This window comes from Thalassophryne amazonica, chromosome 4, assembly GCF_902500255.1.
Source record: "Thalassophryne amazonica chromosome 4, fThaAma1.1, whole genome shotgun sequence".
In the NCBI taxonomy this organism is placed as follows: Eukaryota; Metazoa; Chordata; class Actinopteri; order Batrachoidiformes; family Batrachoididae; genus Thalassophryne; species Thalassophryne amazonica.
In genome coordinates, this window is record NC_047106.1 from 41,182,073 (window position 1) to 41,201,795 (window position 19,723).

General features: G+C 42.0%; 1 protein-coding gene across 3 annotated transcripts in view; it reads right to left on the reverse strand.

Annotated features, from left to right (window-relative positions):
* Positions 1-19,723, reverse strand: part of grm5b (glutamate receptor, metabotropic 5b) — a 310,360-nt gene that overhangs the window by 53,868 nt on the left and 236,769 nt on the right. For all 3 annotated transcript variants that reach the window (XM_034167750.1, XM_034167749.1, XM_034167751.1), the window contains exons 8-11: positions 11,766-11,887; positions 9,172-9,296; positions 8,779-8,947; positions 7,192-7,318 (exon numbers count right to left, since the gene is read on the reverse strand). In XM_034167750.1, coding sequence (XP_034023641.1) covers positions 7,192-7,318; positions 8,779-8,947; positions 9,172-9,296; positions 11,766-11,887 — 543 coding nt within the window. The remainder of the gene's footprint in view (positions 1-7,191; positions 7,319-8,778; positions 8,948-9,171; positions 9,297-11,765; positions 11,888-19,723) is intronic.

A 19,723-nucleotide genomic window follows, 5' to 3' on the forward strand; every position in this document is an offset into this window, starting at 1 on the left:
TGGACATTCAGGACATTTGATTTCTAATTGTCAGGCCAGGGGTGCCACCGTGCGGCCAAGATCCGAGGTACGGGTGAGTCTAAATTCCATTTCCTCTGTTTCAACTCAAAATATAATCCCAGCTAAATTAACATCTGACCATACCACCATAGACATATCTGCTTTTGTAGATTCAGGTTCTGATGCCAATTTGATCCTGTCCTCTCTTGTCAGGCACCTTCACCTTAAGACGTATAAGCTCCCGCGCCCCCTGGTGGTACGTGCCGTGGATGGTCACGTGCTTGGTGAAATCACTCACTGCACTCAGTCTGTCAAACTGCTAATCTCCCACTCTCAGTCTGAATCAATTAGCTTTCATGTGATGGATAATATGACTCACCCAATCATTCTGGGGCACCCCTGGCTACAACGCCATGGACCAAATTTTGATTGGACGAAGGGCGAAATTATATCCTGGAGTCCGTCTTGTAGCAATGTATGTTTGCCTAAGTCTGTCTGTAGTTCGCAGGAAATCAACCCGGATCTGACTGGGGTCCCCATGTGTTACCATGATCTCGCAGCTGTTTTTAGCAAAGCAAAAGCTAAATCATTACCACTACATCGCAGTTATGACTGTGCCATTGAACTTCTCCCTGGGGCAACTCCTCCTCGGGGAAAACTATACTCCTTATCCGCACCTGAACGCCACGCTATGAACAAGTACATACAGGAGTCCTTAGCAGCCGGGTTAATACGCTCATCCTCTTCTCCAGCAGGGGCGGGATTCTTCTTTGTAGGAAAGGACGGGACACTCCGTCCCTGCATCGATTACCGCGGTTTGAATGAGGTCACCGTGAAGAATCGCTACCCGTTGCCATTAATCTCTTCCACGTTTGAACTGTTGGAAGGTGCCAGGGTCTTTACTAAGCTCAACTTGCGTAACGCATACCATTTGGTAAGAATAAAGCAAGGTGATGAATGGAAGACAGCCTTCAACACTCCCTCTGGTCACTACGAATACCTTGTAATGCCATTTGGTCTCACGAACGTGCCCGCAGTGTTCCAAAACGTAGTAAATGATGTGCTACGTGACTTCCTGAATAGATTTGTTTTTGTCTACCTGGATGATATCCTCATTTTCTCCCCTGATCTGACTGCTCATACTCGCCACGTTCGCCAGGTGTTACAAACTTTACTGCAAAACGGGCTGTTTGTGAAGGCAGAAAAGTGCAAATTTCATAAGTCCATGGTCTCCTTTTTAGGTTTTGTCATTTCTGCAGGGGAGGTTAAGATGGATCCTGCAAAGGTGGTGGCAGTACAGGAGTGGGCAATACCCACCTCCCGTAAGGAGGTGCAACGTTTCTTAGGGTTTGCTAATTTTTATTGGAAATTTATTCGAGGATTCAGTTCAGTGGCTGCTCCCCTGCATGCTATCACCTCGTCCCTCCGCCCGTTTGTCTGGTCGAAGGAATGTGACGAGGCGTTCCAAGTCCTAAAAGATCGCTTTACCACGGCCCCCGTGCTACTCCTCCCTGACCCCGCACGACAGTTCGTGGTAGAAGTCGATGCCTCCAATGTAGGTGTGGGGGCTGTTCTGTCCCAGAGGAACCCCACGGACAACAGGCTACACCCTTGTGCCTTTTTGTCAAAGAAACTGACCCCCACAGAACGCAACTATGGCATCGGCAACCGCGAGCTGTTAGCGGTTAAAGTGGCTTTGGAGGAGTGGCGGCACTGGCTGGAGGGGGCACAATTCCCTTTTGTCTTTTACACTGATCACAAAAACCTGGAATACCTCCGTTCCGCCAAATGGCTCAATGCCCGCCAGGCCCGATGGGCAATATTTTTTAGTCGTTTCAACTTTACTCTGTCCTACCGCCCGGGCACCAAGAACGGGAAACCAGACGCCCTATCTCGCCTGGGAGAGCCAGTAGACACGCCTGTAGATCCAGGAATGATATTACCCGCTTCATGTTTTGTGTCTACCTTAACCTGGGACATCGAGAGTAGAATTAAATCGACAATCGGGGATGCGCCAGTTCCTGTCGGGTGTCTGTGGGGAAAATTTTTTGTTCCTCCAGACCTCAGGAGTGAGACGATCCGCTGGTGTCACGATAATTGGATGTTCTGTCATCCTGGCATTAAAAAGACCTTGTTCGTGGTGCAGCAAAGATTTTGGTGGCCAGGCCTAGTAAAGGACGTCTCTGAATACGTATCTGCCTGCCAGGTATGTGCAATGCATAAATCCTCAAATCAACCACCTGCAGGGTCACTGTTACCATTGCCAATTCTGTCTCATCCGTGGTCTCATATTGCCGTAGACTTTGTAACTGGCTTCCCACCCTCCAAGGGCCACACTGTGGTTTTAACTGTAGTCGACCGACTCTCCAAGATGGTTCATTTTATTCCTCTACGGAAACTACCGTCGGCCAGGGAAACAGCTGTGGTTATGCTAAACCAGGTCTTTAAACTACACGGCTTACCACAGGATATAGTCTCCGACCGGGGCCCGCAGTTTATATCCCGATTCTGGAGTGAGTTTTGCTGTCTCCTTGGGGTAACTTCCAGTTTGACTTCGGGTTACCATCCACAGGCCAATGGGCAGGCAGAACGAATAAATCAGGACCTGGAGAAAGGTCTGCAGGTGCTTGCGTCACGGCATCCTGCCTCTTGGTCTGACCAACTTCCGTGGGTCGAACTTGCCCATAATAGTTTGCCCTCTTCTTCCACCAGTTATTCCCCTTCCATGTGGTTTTTGGACGCCAGCCGGCATTTTTTCCGTCGGTCGACCTTAACTCATCAGTTCCCTCGGCGCTCAGTTTGATTCTTCGTTGCCGGCGAACCTGGGAGCGTGCTCGGCTGATTTTATCCCGTTCTGTAGAAGCTTATAAGACGGCCGCTGACCGCCGGAGGTCCGCTGCCCAGGGACGTAGGACGGGGCAGACTTTTACTTTCTGTAAAATGATCAGCAGGAATTATGTCAGGTTATGCTAATTATGTGTGAGTAAGACATAAGATAAGCGATAACAGAGAATTTATTGTCATTGCAATAAACAACAAAACTTCATTGGTGACACCAGTTAGAAGCAGCAAAGATTAAATATAAAAGATAAAATAAATAAAAATAGAATATAAGCACAATACGGTGCAAGAGACAGCAATAGACATGTTATTTACAGTGTAAACTAAGATGTAAAAATTGCACTGCCCATGGGTGTTTAAAATATACACAGAATATTGTATATTTTAATACACAGGTCAGTGAATTTATACAGATAATGAATGTTTATGAGTTCAATGATACAAATATTTCACCAAATTACATATTTGTGCCATTGAAAGATTGAAAAAACATTCATTATTTGTTTTATATAACAGTGAAAATCGATCTTTGTCATTTGATATTTTATTAATTTATAAACAACAGAAAAGGGACTTACATTTTGGTGTTCATCACTGGTGCTTTGACATCAACAGTCCAACATAAACTTTATATAGAAGTCCAGAATTGTTCTCAGTCAACTTGCAAAAAACAATTCTGATGATGTAGCCTGTGATGCCGTTGTTGTGCTGAATTCAGTACAGACTGCCATCTGCTTTCCTCACTCCAGCAAAAAATGTCAGAAATTTGTCCAGCTTTTCATCCTAACTTCATCCTCTTCATACCTCCAGACGGGTTACGGCATGGTGGATTTGTTTTTTTTTTTTTTTTGTTTTTTTTTTGAGTGTTAGAAGAATTAGCACCATCAATTAGCTCCTTCAAATCTTCATCCGCCAGTTTCTTTTTTAGAAATAAGTCATGTTTTTCTTTGAACTGATCACCACAGTCTTTCTGCCCTTGTTGGACTATGGAGACTTGCTTTTTTCATGAATGCTCCTCATCAGTTTTTATTGAAACTGATATATACCATTGTGCTTTACGTTTTACTACTGGTTACCATTATCGTGTACATCACTGCTCATTATATTCCGCTGAACATTGCTCATCCTTGTCTGTTCGTAGATGCTCTCATTGGCTGATTTTTATCTATAGATGTATTCTTGGACTTTTGCCTTCATATTTGTGTTCATATATGTGTAGAAACCTCAGCGCTTATGGCCTGCGCTCTCAGGACGTTATACTGATGCAGGTCCCAAGAGTCAGAACTGAACTGGGCAAAAAGGCTTTTAAAGTTGCTGCCCCGTCCACATGGAACATTTTGCAGAAGGACCTCAAATTGACATGTCTTGTAACTTTGGGAGAATTTAAAACAATCATAAAGGACAGAGAGTTAAGGACAACTGGACTGTGTAATTGCGTTTTGTAACCATGTATTGCAATTCTGTTTTTCGAATGTGTGTGTTTTGTGTTTGATGTAACTACTTTGCTTTTCTGTTGCCGTCTTGGCCAGGTCACTCCTGAAAAAGAGGTTTTAATCACAATGAGTTTTTTACCTGGTTAAATAAAGGTATATACACTCAACAAAAATATAAACGCAATACTTTTGGTTTTGCTCCCATTTTGTATGAGATGAACTCAAAGATCTAAAACTTTTTCCATATACACAATATCACCATTTCCCTCAAATATTGTTCACAAACCAGTCTAAATCTGTGATAGTGAGCACTTCTCCTTTGCTGATATAATCCATCCCACCTCACAGGTGTGCCATATCAAGATGCTGATTAGACACCATGATTAGTGCACAGGTGTGCCTTAGACTGCCCACAATAAAAGGCCACTCTAAAAGGTGCAGTTTTGTTTTATTGGGGGGGGATACCAGTCAGTATCTGGTGTGACCACCATTTGCCTCATGCACGGCAACACATCTCCTTTGCATAGAGTTGATCAGGTTGTCAATTGTGGCCTGTGGAATGTTGGTCCACTCCTCTTCAATGGCTGTGCGAAGTTGCTGGATATTGGCAGGAACTGGTACATGCTGTCGTATACGTATATGTCGCGCCAATTGCACGCTCCCTCAAATCTTGCGACATCTGTGGCATTGTGCTGTGTGATAAAACTGCACCTTTCAGAGTGGCCTTTTATTGTGGGCAGTCTAAGGCACACCTGTGCACTAATCATGGTGTCTAATCAGCATCTTGATATGGCACACCTGTGAGGTGGGATGGATTATCTCAGCAAAGGAGAAGTGCTCACTATCACAGATTTAGACCGGTTTGTGAACAATATTTGAGGGAAATGGTGATATTGTGTATGTGGAAAAAGTTTTAGATCTTTGAGTTCATCTCATACAAAATGGGAGCAAAACCAAAAGTGTTGCGTTTATATTTTTGTTGAGTGTATATAAAACCAACTCCGCCATGTTTAGCTAAATGCTGCCCCCGTAGTGTGAGCATGCGAGGTGGTCGGGGGTGCAATAGTACATTTCATATAGCACCAAAATTGCACGCTAAAAAGAACTATTGCATGGCAAATGAAACACAATAGCAAATGGCATGAATAATCCATATCACGTGACATACAAGTCACCAATCAAATGACAAGGACCCACTTAGCTGTTATATAATCTATTTTATATAACAAATAATGAATGTTCTTTCATTTGTTCAAAAGTAAGAATATTTCATTGGGTGAAAGCTGAAATGTTCCATTCAACTCGGTGAACCATTGAACTCATAAACATTCATTATTTGTATAATATCCTGTGGAAAAGCAGTTTTCCATAGTTTAGTTCTGCCACGTTTTGGTCCTGATCACGGCTTTGGTTCTGTTGTTCCCTCTTTCTTTCTCCATCATCTGCCCCAGCTTTGATGTATTAGTTGTTTATTTTCATCATGTGTTTATTTTATGTTCTATTTTGCTTTGCCACTTTGTTGCTTCGTTACTGTTATTCTTCAGCCATAGTTCAGTTCCGTTCCAGTCTATTTAATCTCCTCCCAACCACCACACCTCTGCCAGTTTGTCGTTGCTTCTTCCACACATTCCAGCCTTTTGTTCCCAGTCCTGTTTTTGCCTAGCCATGTACCGATTATTGCTCTGTTCTCCTCGACCATGCCTTTTGCCTAATTTTTGATTACTGTGTTTGCTTGTGCCTTGACTCCTGCTTGAACATGACTGCGTTTTTGTCTGACCCCAGTTGTACCTCTGTGCTGCTGCTTGACCACTTGTGCATTGAACCTAAGCCTGGAATAAAGACCATGTTTTTTCCTACACCTACGCCAAGTCTGGGTGTCTGTTTTGTGGGTCCAGTCGCTACGGTTGCCAGACAGCCGCCCGCCTTGCCAAGTTCAAGTATTTTGAAGTTTGAAGAGGCATCTGAAAGACACCAGCAAAGCAACAGCAGAGCTTTGACATTCATATTTTTATTTGCGTACAATTTCCGTATCCTTCTGTTCACATATAATGGTGACAGTCATGTCAGCTCTGCAACGTTCCCTCACTGTGTATCTTCTTTAGCATGCAGATAAAAAAAACAATATAATAGAGTCAGTGTGGTGGGAGGCATTTGTTTCCTTTTGTTTGCTTGTATGACAGGTGTTGGCACCACTTGCTGTGCTTTGTGCTTTGCCCCTCTGCACAGGGCATAAATAGTCCAAAACAAAAAAGTGAAGCTGACAGACAGCTTAATTAAAAAGACAACAGAGTGCAACTATGAAGATGGATCCATTCAGTCACAGCACAAAGACCACAGAGAAAAATGTTTTGACCCCCCTTATTCATTTTTAAGACTTGATGGCAGTGTGTCCGGCCTATTTACTGAGTAGTAACTCCCATCTCTATCATTTATACCCAGGTTTCATCAGTAGAGACATCCTGTAGAAAATTTACGGTACTCCACCTCCCCTTGTAAAACAGATACTTGCAAATCAAGTGTTGTAAAAAGACGCAGAAACATGGCTGAGTGCAGTCACTGCTACTGTGATTGTCATTCAAAGTAATAAAAAAGGTGATTGCTAGTCGTGGGATGACGGAGAACTGTGAAAGAAATATTACCATATGAAGTCTGTGGTGGACAATATTTATTAAATTTTAAAATTAAAATCGGATTATGAACCATAATAACTGACAACCTTTGACATTAAGGGACATGTCTTTCACATCAAAAACTGATGCACTGACTTTTTTTCCCTCAACTTCCAAATTATTACATGGCACACATATTATTATTGCAATGAAAGCGTTGTTCAGCAGAAGCGCTGGAAGGTGTTTGCAGGTGAAATGCTGCAATAGCATAAATAAACACACATTAATGTGCTTGCACACAAACTGACCTGTGAGGTCATAAGTCGGCCAGGATCCCAGCTCGCAGGCTCGGCAGGTGTATTCGTCAAACACAAACTCATTTTCTTTGCAGGGAGTGCATGTCCAGCAGCAGCTCACCTCACCTTTACGAATCACCTGGAAGAGGAAGGAGTCACAACGACTGTGCATGTGGTACTGATGCATGGAGACAAGTGACTGCATTTACACTGAGCCTCATTTGTATATGTACATTCACAGTTAGGTGAGCTACAAGATGCTTTCAGAAACACACTAAATATTTTATAATCTGTTCAAAAGACAGTCATTCTGAAGAAACCATTCAGTATGACTTCATGCGAACAGGATAGTTTTTAAAACTTTAATACTTTAATGTGTATCACTGGTATGTGTTTGAGTTATAGTATATAAATAATGAATGTTTATGAGTTCAATGGTACGAATATTTAATTTGGTGAAACCATTCAACGAGGCGAATGGTATGTTCTAGTTTTCACCAAATTAAATATTTGTACCATTGAAAGAATGTAAAAACATTCATTATTCATTTTATATAACTGCTAAAATAGATCCTTGTCATTTGATATTATTATATTATTAATTTATAAACAACAGAAAAGGGACTCACATTTTGGTGTGTCACTGCACTGACTTTGTGTACTTCCAAAAAAAAAAAAAAAAAAGAAGAAAAAGAGAAAAATCAGTGAAAAATCACGTCAGAAATTTATCCAGCTTTGGTGCATCACTGCTGCTCTGACATCAACAATCCAACACGAACTTTAGATACGAGTCCAAAAATAATTCTGACAGTGTCATCCGTGATGCCGTGCACCAAATTTGTACAATTCCAAAAAAAAAAGACTGTGTGCTTCCTCAGTGCAGTGAAAAAAAAAATCACGTCAGATAGTCCAGCTTTTCATTCTAACTTCCTCCTAACAGCTCTTCATGCCTCCAGACGGCTTACAGCGCAGTGGATTTGGTTTGTGTGTGCGTGTGTGTGTGTGTGTGTGTGCATGCATGCATGCATGCAGAGTGCAATGGTACCAAACGTATGGAACCAAATTTGCATGCTAAATGGAACCAAATTGCTCTCTAAATGCAACGCAACACAAATGGGATGAATAATCCATGTCACGTGACATACAAAGCACCAATCAAATGACAAGGATCCACTCAGCCGTTATATAAAATAAAATTATACTCTTGCGCTCTGCCTGTAACATTAGTCTCCAGAAACTCCACAAGCGTTGCTTAGAGTGCATACAAGTTACACCCAATTCAGACTTTGTTAAAAAGTCGAAAAGTAACAGTGCAATTCTGGAATTTCTGACACATAAAATAGCTTCTGTCCCATTTTCAGCACAACCACCTAAATGCTCAGGGTCAAACTTCAACTAATTGTAACATTTAGCATACATCTATTCAGGTCCTTAGAGCACATCGAGTGCACAATATTGCAAGAGGAACGCACACACACACACACACACACACACACACACACACACACACACACACACACACACACACACACACACACACACACACACACACACACACACACAAACATTTTCTCACTGATGTGAAGACATTTAATCTACCTTGATCTGACCCTTGTCACAGGGTTCACTGCAGACAGACTTGATGATGGCGTCTTTGTTTGGCCAGATTTCATCATCATCTATCTTTAAAATACCATTGTCCCAACTTCCCACATTAATGTAGTCATAATAATCCTTCCCCATCTTCTTGAAGTTCATTATTTCATACCTGCGCATAAAAAAAGGCACACATACACATGCACCTAAATACTTACCAATGCAATTAAAAACATGCTGCTGGAGATGCAAGTCTTTACTATAACACGAGGTACTTTGTTGTCATATATAATCGGTGCTTCTTATCTAACTGGACATGAAACAGCAACACAGGGTCAGGAATTGTGATTGAAAAAGAAGAAATGCATTATATCTCTATCCAGTTACAGCACTTACCTGCCAGGTGAGTCTCCATTCTCGTCAAATAGAATTCCCTCCCCAGACACTCCTGTGAAGTTGGTTTTCATCAGGAAGTCAAGCAGTGTAGCACCATCTACAGGTCGCATTGCATCACAGAGCCCCTTAAAATATATTGAAAGTCATGTTACACCCAACAAAACACCCCGATACCTGTTTTTCTTCATCCTTGTGATCCATTTTTCTTTGATTAGCATACACCCACAGAAGAAATCATGTGAATTAACTTCATGATAAACTTATTCCTCAGCCTAATGACACTGCAGAGCAGGCAGGTAAGTGGGATGAGGAGTTAGGTTAGGGTAGTGTCTCACTGGGCTGCGCAGCTGGGCCGGCACCCACCACCGTGCACCCATGCCAGCTGGCTGGACGCGTCCCGTCCAACCACTGAGGAGCCGCACAAACTGGATTTATTGTGTTGTACTCTTATTTATTTTTTTGAGGGCCACAGTGGAAATAAGTTTAATGCTGCCAGGGCTGCGATGACCCCCGTGCACGCAGGGACAGTGGGCTATACCTGTGTGGAGAATGTGGACAAAGCGATCTGGAGTCATTATTTTTATTTTCATTGTCTGTAAGGACGTCAATGGAAGTTGAGAGACACAGCTCCTGGACATCATTCTGTAAGTCTGTGAGTGGCTGTTCACACTTTTTTCAAGATTTTTTTAAAATTATTATTATTAATTATTATTTATCTTTTTTCATGATTTTTTAAAATTATTATTATTAATTATTATTTATCTTTTTTCATGATTTTTTTTATTATTATTATTAATTATTATTTATTTGTTATTATTTTCTGTCAATGGAATTTTCCCAGCCTCTTTCACATAATAACAATAACAGTCCAGAGCCACCCTGAGCTCTGTGTGTGTGAACGCGTCATCATTTCAGCCACGCCAGTGACACTCACATCTGTGACAGTGCCATAAGGCGTACACGTGGAAATCGTAGCTCCTGCAAAGGCCACACCGATGCTGCTCAACTTTTTTTTTTTCGCCCTGTCTGCATATACTGCTCAACTTTTGTGTGTGTGCCGCACAGCATGTCAGTGGCTCTGGTATGTGTATGGACTACTGAAATTTGTGGCCATATTTTCGCCACCACTCCAGACAGCATTCAGCAGACAGTCAGCCGCCACGTGCACACCTGTCGGGAGGACCAATTCAGTGAAATTCCATGTGAAAAACTTGTCACCTTTTCGCCTGATTTTGTGTCTCTACCTACTCTCCACCAGTCATAGCTCAGTAAGATTCTAGTCTTACCAATATGTCAATGCGGGCTTGATTCCTGGTTACACTATCATCTGTGTCCTTGGACAAGACACTTCATCTGCATTGTCTCAGTCTAACCAGCTGTAAATAGGTACTGGCCTTGTCTGGGGATGTAACCTGAGATGGACTGGTGACCATTCCTTTGCAGGTTTAAGACTTTCATCTGCTTCATGCTACAGGCTTAACTTCAGTGAACACACAGCCCACATTCTGACCATAAAGTCTATCATTGCCATGGTACCAAAGCATACGATGGTCTAATTATGTGTTCGTATGTACTCTGTTCAGCCATAACATTGTGAGCTAATATAGTGTAAGTACCTCTTCTGACACCAAAACAGCCCTGACCCACCAAGGCATGGACTCCATGAGATCTTTGAAGGTGTGCTGTGGTATCTGGCAAAAAGACATCAGCAGCAGATCCTTCTGTTGTGTTAGAACACACAGGCCAGCCTTCATTCCCCACATGCATCAGTGAGCCTTGTCTGCCCACAAACCTGTTGCCTGTTTACCAGTTTTTCTTCCTTGGACCACTTTTGGTAGATACTGACCACTACAGACCAGGAACATCCCACAAGAGCTGCAATTTTTGAGATGCTCTGGGCCAATACATCCCAATTTTATGAATTGTTATTTGGATGCTCATGGGACACATGCAGTCCATGAAATTAAAAAAAATCTTGTCTCATCTTGAGGTACACATGAAACGGTATGTAGCATATATGTGTGTTATTAAACAGAAATAAGTAGAATCAGATTTAATGATTTATACAAGCAGAAAGGCCGGTGTATGTAATAATAGTAAATGTAATGAAAGCATACGTTCACATATTGACCACAGGAATTGCAACATGTGCGACTTAAAAGCTGCAGTAGGTAGCAACTGATGTTTCAGGTGCAATTCCACCAATCTACCAGACAGTGGTGGTAAACATCACAATGGATAACTTGAGCAGTTGGAACAATTTTGCACAATGTTCATGCAATCAGCAGGGTGCAGTCACTCAATGTCATCATTCAAACTTTATAATATGAAGGTTTTATTCATTTATTTGATAGTAATGGGCAGCATACCCACTTATAATGCAGCCCGCAGCAAGGTAGTATGGGTAGCATCATTTTTAAAAAAATAAAATAAATAAAGGAACTACATGTCAAAAAGCTGAAATTTTCAACTTTTTATGCCTAAAAGAATCAAGTCAGCAGTTTCTCCAGGCAGACAGAGAGAACTGATTATCCATCCATTCATCCATCATTTTCCCAGTTGTTCCTGCATTCATCCATCAGAGCAGTACTGACCTGATAGCCTGGGCACAGAGCCCGTTGCATGTTATGCAGGCCATATGCCATCGAGTAGATGGCATTAATGACAAACCCCATCTTTGTGTCTTGTGCATACTGCTGCTGAAGAGACTCCCGCTCTACAGAAGCAAAAAAAAAAAAGGCCAAATGGACTGTAAGGAAGGATGAAAAGAAGAGGGCAGACACATCAGAGCAACTATTTATTTCAAATTTCTCTTCTACTTGAATGAAACTCAACATCCTTTTATTCTAAAGTTGTGAATTCACTCTCGAGCCTCCGATTTCTCATTGTGCACCTCACTCCTTTCTGCTCCTTTCTTTATATCTTGTTCATTTCTGTTTCACGTCCCGTTGCATGTGATCACACAGGCCCCATTCAGGCAGCAACCACACGGCTTTATCGATGAACGGGAAAATGAAGTGGGCACAGAAGGAAGGGAGGACACAAAGGAAATAAAGGAAAAGTGCACAAAACAACCATAAGGGCTATTTCTGCATGAACAAGAAAGCTGTGTGAATCTGTCTGTTTTGATGCGTGTGTGCAACGTGCATTGAATTGACAAGTGCAGATTGGTACTGTCTGCATGTGATGATGAATCTAAATAACATAGCCCCTATGTCTTTCTCTGCATGCAGTCAGGTCCGTAGGTATTTGGACAGTGATACTTTTTGTCATTTTTCCTCTGCACACCATCACAATGCACATGTAAAAATCAATGCGTGTTTGTAGCGTAGACTGTCAGCTATAATTCAGATTACTTAACAAAAATATCACTTTAATCATTTCAGAATTTACAGCCGTTTGTATACATTTTCAGAGCCCGATATAAACTACAGCCAGTTTTCAAGTCAGAGGTAGAGACATGGATATTTCAAAGTTCATGTCTCAATCCTTTGAATTGTCTCAGTTATAATACTTATACTGATATTTATTTTGTCCAGTATGCTGGTGCATTGACATTGTGTGAAAGCAGAAAGTGATTATACTACAGAGCAGAGTTTTCCAAACTATGGTGCCTGCACCTCTCAGAGTGCATAAGAGAATAAAATAGAATGTAATGACAGAAGGTTCATGTTTGTATACATATGGTTTGGTTTTTTCCTGGCTGATATAGCGGTAACTGGTAACTGTATGGCACAATCATGTTCTGTTTCCACATGATACCAGTGCACCAGCACTGCACCTGACCACACGTCGGTTTTTAGAACAGCAAAACAGCAAACCCACGGTCGCACAGATATTCGCAATTCTACTTGCAATTTAAAGGATGCGAGCACTGGACATGAAAACCACAAGTTCCTCAACCACGTCAGTTGTTCTATTCTGTCCCTTTTGCATTGGCTCCCAATTCGGTTCAAACTGCAATTTAAAATATTGGTGATGACTTTCAGAGCTCTGCATGGTCAAATGCCACTTTACATCAGTGAACTCTTGCACCCGTATGTGACAAGCAGGTCTCTGAGGTCCTCGGACCAGAACCTGTTGGTTTTACCAAGGTCAAGGCTGAAGACCAAAGGAGACTGTGCATTTGACGTTGTGGCACCCAAACTGTGGAATGCACTGCCACTACACCTACGTTCCGTCGACTCTGTTGAAACTTTTAAGGAGAAGCTCAAGACCTACAGGCTTGCTTTTAACTAGTTTTATGTTATTGCTCTTTTTAGTTTCTGCATTTTTTATTTCTGTGTTTCTTAAACAACTATAAAGCACTTTGTGATTTTATCTTCAAAGGTGCTGTACAAATAAACTTTACTTACTTACTTACTACTACTTGTGAACTTGTAGTGACACTTGTCACGAACCAGCACATCCTAGCACCTCGCTAGCACATACGGTGGAATCAGGGAAGCTAACAGCAATGCAATGCTATCGTTGGTAATAAAAATAAGCGCTGACTAAAGGAAAAAAAAAACAGCGGTGTCAGATATGACGAGATGAAACTGTGTCTCGCTTAACTGTCATTTGTTGACGAAGCCTCAACTTCCAGGTTTCACAAAAAGCTTGTTTACTTGAAGTGTCATACTGATGTTGTCTTCTTCTTCTGACTGCTCCATTATGTGTTGCTGCAGCATCTCAACATCATCCTGACATCTACTGCTCAAATAATTTGTTGCCCAGTACCATAAAATTAAAACTTATTTCACTTTTTGCTTTCTCCAGAAAGTAATAGTATAGTTCTGAAATTTCAGTGTTGCAAAAGTAACTTTGACAAGTTACTTTTTTAGTTTCCTTTTGAGTTGCTTTATACGAGGTCTGTGTTGTGTGTTGGGGGGTTTGGCTGGATGTTTTTGTGTTGTTTTCTTTTCGTTGCTCTCCAGGTGGTATGCAAACTGGATTTGTCTGTGGAGAAGGTGCTGGCAGAAGAATCCTTCACCCTCATCAACATTATTGGCTGCACTTGTGGAGGATGTTCATGTGCAGGCCTAATGACTCGCAGCACCTGTGGATGATGCTCACGTGCAGACTTAAAGACTTTCAGCTGAAGCAGATAATGAGATGGCGTTCTGCATTTAAGCCATGAGTGAGTCAAGCAGAATTGCCGGGAACTCGACCTTGTGACGTTCGTTTGTGAGACGCTGAGGACCGCGCCTGGGTTTGACACATCGTGCCTGTGAAGGAGGACGGGTGAGGGACACATGCTGTCAGCACACATCAGAGGTGATTGATTGTCTGAATAAGTGTTAATAGTAATTTGGTATTTTGTTACGCAGTATATTTGAACATTGATGAGAATTGTGCAGCTCGCTTCTCACGGCCGTGGCGTGCGGACCCATGATCCTCCACCTGTTGTGAGAAGCTGCTCATTTATATAAAGCTTAAATTCAGGCCTGAATGTGTTGCTGATAGTGTGTGCCTTTGAAGGATATTAGTTGTAGCTGTTGACTTACCTCACCTCTTCTATCCTTCACAGAGTCAGTTTGTCGTGTCCACCTGGGGGGTGTTTGGCGGTGAATTTGAGTCCAGAAGCGCCGGGCTTCGATCCCTTTGGGCGCTGGAGAGCGCGCCGTCCTTCACTCCGCCAGACAAACCATATATTATGTTTTACACAATTATTGCACAGAAAGGGAAATAAATGTTTTGTTTTTGGAACCGCTTTCTGGTTATTTAGCGCTGGGTTCGGTCAGACGCAGGTCCGCTCCTCAACCTGCGTCGGCACATAACAGTCTGTCCAAAAAGTATCGTACCTTTTTATTTTTTTCAAAAACTATATTGATTTGATTCATATGTTTTCATGTCAGCCAAGTTTGAACCTTCGTGCGCATGCGTGAGTTTTTCCACGCCTGTCGGTTGCATCATTTAGGAATCCGCTAGGTTAGCGTAGCTACTAGCTCTTAGCCGATTTAGCATGGTGGCTTCTCCTGTCTCTCCCGCACTTTTCTGCTCTGGGTGTGAAATGTTTAGTTATTCCTCGGCCTCCTTTAGCAGTAACGGTACTTGTAATAAGTGTAGCTTATTCGTAGCTTTGGAGGCCAGGCTGGGCGAATTGGAGACTCGGCTCCGCACCGTGGAAAATTCTACAGCTAGCCAGGCCCCTGTAGTCGGTGCGGACCAAGGTAGCTTAGCCGCCGTTCCTTCCCCCCTGGCAGATCCCGAGCACTCGGGAAAGCAGGCTGACTGGGTGACTGTGAGGAGGAAGCGTAGCCCTAAACAGAAGCCCCGTGTACACCGTCAACCCGTTCACATCTCTAACCGTTTTTCCCCACTCGACGATACACCCGCCGAGGATCAAACTCTGGTTATTGGCGACTCTGTTTTGAGAAATGTGAAGTTAGCGACACCAGCAACCATAGTCAATTGTCTTCCGGGGGCCAGAGCAGGCGACATTGAAGGAAATTTGAAATTGCTGGCTAAGGCTAAGCGTAAATTTGGTAAGATTGTAATTCACGTCGGCAGTAATGACACTCGGTTACGCCAATCGGAGGTCACTAAAATTAACATTAAATCGGTGTGTAACTTTGCAAAAACAATGTCGGACTCTGTAGTTTTCTCTGGGCCCCTCCCCAATCGGACCGGGAGTGACATGTTTAGCCGCATGTTCTCCTTGAATTGCTGGCTGTCTGAGTGGTGTCCAAAAAATGAGGTGGGCTTCATAGATAATTGGCAAAGCTTCTGGGGAAAACCTGGTCTTGTTAGGAGAGACGGCATCCATCCCACTTTGGATGGAGCAGCTCTCATTTCTAGAAATCTGGCCAATTTTCTTGGATCCTCCAAACTGTGACTGTCCAGGGTTGGGACCAGGAGGCAGAGTTGTGGTCTTACACACCTCTCTGCAGCTTCTCTCCCCCTGCCATCCCCTCATTACCCCATCCCCGTAGAGACGGTGCCTGCTCCCAGACCACCAATAACCAGCAAAAATCTATTTAAGCATAAAAATTCAAAAAGAAAAAATAATATAGCACCTTCAACTGCACCACAGACTAAAACAGTTAAATGTGGTCTATTAAACATTAGGTCTCTCTCTTCTAAGTCCCTGTTGGTAAATGATATAATAATTGATCAACATATTGATTTATTCTGCCTAACAGAAACCTGGTTACAGCAGGATGAATATGTTAGTTTAAATGAGTCAACACCCCCGAGTCACACTAACTGTCAGAATGCTCGTAGCACGGGCCGGGGCGGAGGATTAGCAGCAATCTTCCATTTCAGCTTATTAATTAATCAAAAACCCAGACAGAGCTTTAATTCATTTGAAAGCTTGTCTCTTAGTCTTGTCCATCCAAATTGGAAGTCCCAAAAAACAGTTTTATTTGTTATTATCTATCGTCCACCTGGTCGTTACTGTGAGTTTCTCTGTGAATTTTCAGACCTTTTGTCTGACTTAGTGCTTAGCTCAGATAAGATAATTATAGTGGGCGATTTTAACATCCACACAGATGCTGAGAATGACAGCCTCAACACTGCATTTAATCTATTATTTGACTCTATTGGCTTTGCTCAAAAAGTAAATGAGTCCACCCACCACTTTAATCATATCTTAGATCTTGTTCTGACTTATGGTATGGAAATAGAAGACTTAACAGTATTCCCTGAAAACTCCCTTCTGTCTGATCATTTCTTAATAACATTTACATTTACTCTGATGGACTACCCAGCAGTGGGGAATAAGTTTTATTACACTAGAAGTCTTTCAGAAAGCGCTGTAACTAGGTTTAAGGATATGATTCCTTCTTTATGTTCTCTAATGCCATATACCAACACAGTGCAGAGTAGCTACCTAAACTCTGTAAGGGAGATAGAGTATCTCGTCAATAGTTTTACATCCTCATTGAAGACAACTTTGGATGCTGTAGCTCCTCTGAAAAAGAGAGCTTTAAATCAGAAGTGTCTGACTCCGTGGTATAACTCACAAACTCGTAGCTTAAAGCAGATAACCCGTAAGTTGGAGAGGAAATGGCGTCTCACTAATTTAGAAGATCTTCACTTAGCCTGGAAAAAGAGTCTGTTGCTCTATAAAAAAAGCCCTCCGTAAAGCTAGGACATCTTTCTACTCATCACTAATTGAAGAAAATAAGAACAACCCCAGGTTTCTTTTCAGCACTGTAGCCAGGCTGACAAAGAGTCAGAGCTCTATTGAGCTGAGTATTCCATTAACTTTAACTAGTAATGACTTCATGACTTTCTTTGCTAAGAAAATTTTAACTATTAGAGAAAAAATTACTCATAACCATCCCAAAGACGTATCGTTATCTTTGGCTGCTCTCAGTGATGCCGGTATTTGGTTAGACTCTTTCTCTCCGATTGTTCTGTCTGAGTTATTTTCATTAGTTACTTCATCCAAACCATCAACATGTTTATTAGACCCCATTCCTGCCAGGCTGCTCAAGGAAGCCCTACCATTATTTAATGCTTCGATCTTAAATATGATCAATCTATCTTTGTTAGTTGGCTATGTACCACAGGCTTTTAAGGTGGCAGTAATTAAACCATTACTTAAAAAGCCATCACTTGACCCAGCTATCTTAGCTAATTATAGGCCAATCTCCAACCTTCCTTTTCTCTCAAAAATTCTTGAAAGGGTAGTTGTAAAACAGCTAACTGATCATCTGCAGAGGAATGGTCTATTTGAAGAGTTTCAGTCAGGTTTTAGAATTCATCATAGTACAGAAACAGCATTAGTGAAGGTTACAAATGATCTTCTTATGGCCTCGGACAGTGGAATCATCTCTGTGCTTGTTCTGTTAGACCTCAGTGCTGCTTTTGATACTGTTGACCATAAAACTTTATTACAGAGATTAGAGCATGCCATAGGTATTAAAGGCACTGCGCTGCGGTGGTTTGAATCATATTTGTCTAATAGATTACAGTTTGTTCATGTAAATGGGGAATCTTCTTCACAGACTAAAGTTAATTATGGAGTTCCACAAGGTTCTGTGCTAGGACCAATTTTATTCACTTTATACATGCTTCCCTTAGGCAGTATTATTAGACGGTATTGCTTAAATTTTCATTGTTACGCAGATGATACCCAGCTTTATCTATCCATGAAGCCAGAGGACACACACCAATTAGCTAAACTGCAGGATTGTCTTACAGACATAAAGACATGGATGACCTCTAATTTCCTGCTTTTAAACTCAGATAAAACTGAAGTTATTGTACTTGGCCCCACAAATCTTAGAAACATGGTGTCTAACCAGATCCTTACTCTGGATGGCATTACCCTGACCTCTAGTAATACTGTGAGAAATCTTGGAGTCATTTTTGATCAGGATATGTCATTCAAAGCGCATATTAAACAAATATGTAGGACTGCTTTTTTGCATTTACGCAATATCTCTAAAATCAGAAAGGTCTTGTCTCAGAGTGATGCTGAAAAACTAATTCATGCATTTATTTCCTCTAGGCTGGACTATTGTAATTCATTATTATCAGGTTGTCCTAAAAGTTCCCTAAAAAGCCTTCAGTTAATTCAAAATGCTGCAGCTAGAGTACTGACGGGGACTAGGAGAGAGCATATCTCACCCATATTGGCCTCTCTTCATTGGCTTCCTGTTAATTCTAGAATAGAATTTAAAATTCTTCTTCTTACTTATAAGGTTTTGAATAATCAGGTCCCATCTTATCTTAGGGACCTCATAGTACTATATCACCCCATTAGAGTGCTTCGCTCTCAGACTGCAGGCTTACTTGTAGTTCCTAGGGTTTGTAAGAGTAGAATGGGAGGCAGAGCCTTCAGCTTTCAGGCTCCTCTCCTGTGGAACCAGCTCCCAATTCAGATCAGGGAGACAGACACCCTCTCTACTTTTAAGATTAGGCTTAAAACTTTCCTTTTTGCTAAAGCTTATAGTTAGGGCTGGATCAGGTGACCCTAAACCATCCCTTAGTTATGCTGCTATAGACGTAGACTCCTGGGGGGTTCCCATGATGCACTGTTTCTTTCTCTTTTTGCTCTGTATGCACCACTCTGCATTTAATCATTAGTGATCGATCTCTGCTCCCCTCCACAGCATGTCTTTTTCCCGGTTCTCTCCCTCAGCCCCAACCAGTCCCAGCAGAAGACTGCCCCTTCCTGAGCCTGGTTCTGCTGGAGGTTTCTTCCTGTTAAAAGGGAGTTTTTCCTTCCCACTGTAGCCAAGTGCTTGCTCACAGGGGGTCGTTTTGACCGTTGGGGTTTTATATAATTATTGTATGGCCTTGCCTTACAATATAAAGCGCCTTGGGGCAACTGTTTGTTGTGATTTGGCGCTATATAAAAAAAAATTGATTGATTGATCATTTGCCTGTGGGCAGGCTTTGAGTGAGCACTGCTCCACCCCTCTCGTCGTTGTTTCATTGCGAGGAAATGGCGGAATGATTTGGGCTTTTTTTCCATCAGAATTTTTTCAGAAACTGTTAGAGACTGGCAGTTGGAAACCATTCAAAAAATTTCTCTGGCTTTCGGTGAAAATTTTACGGGCTTCCCAGAGAATAAGGAGTGTTACTACAGCTTTAAGGACGGCCCACAATGGCG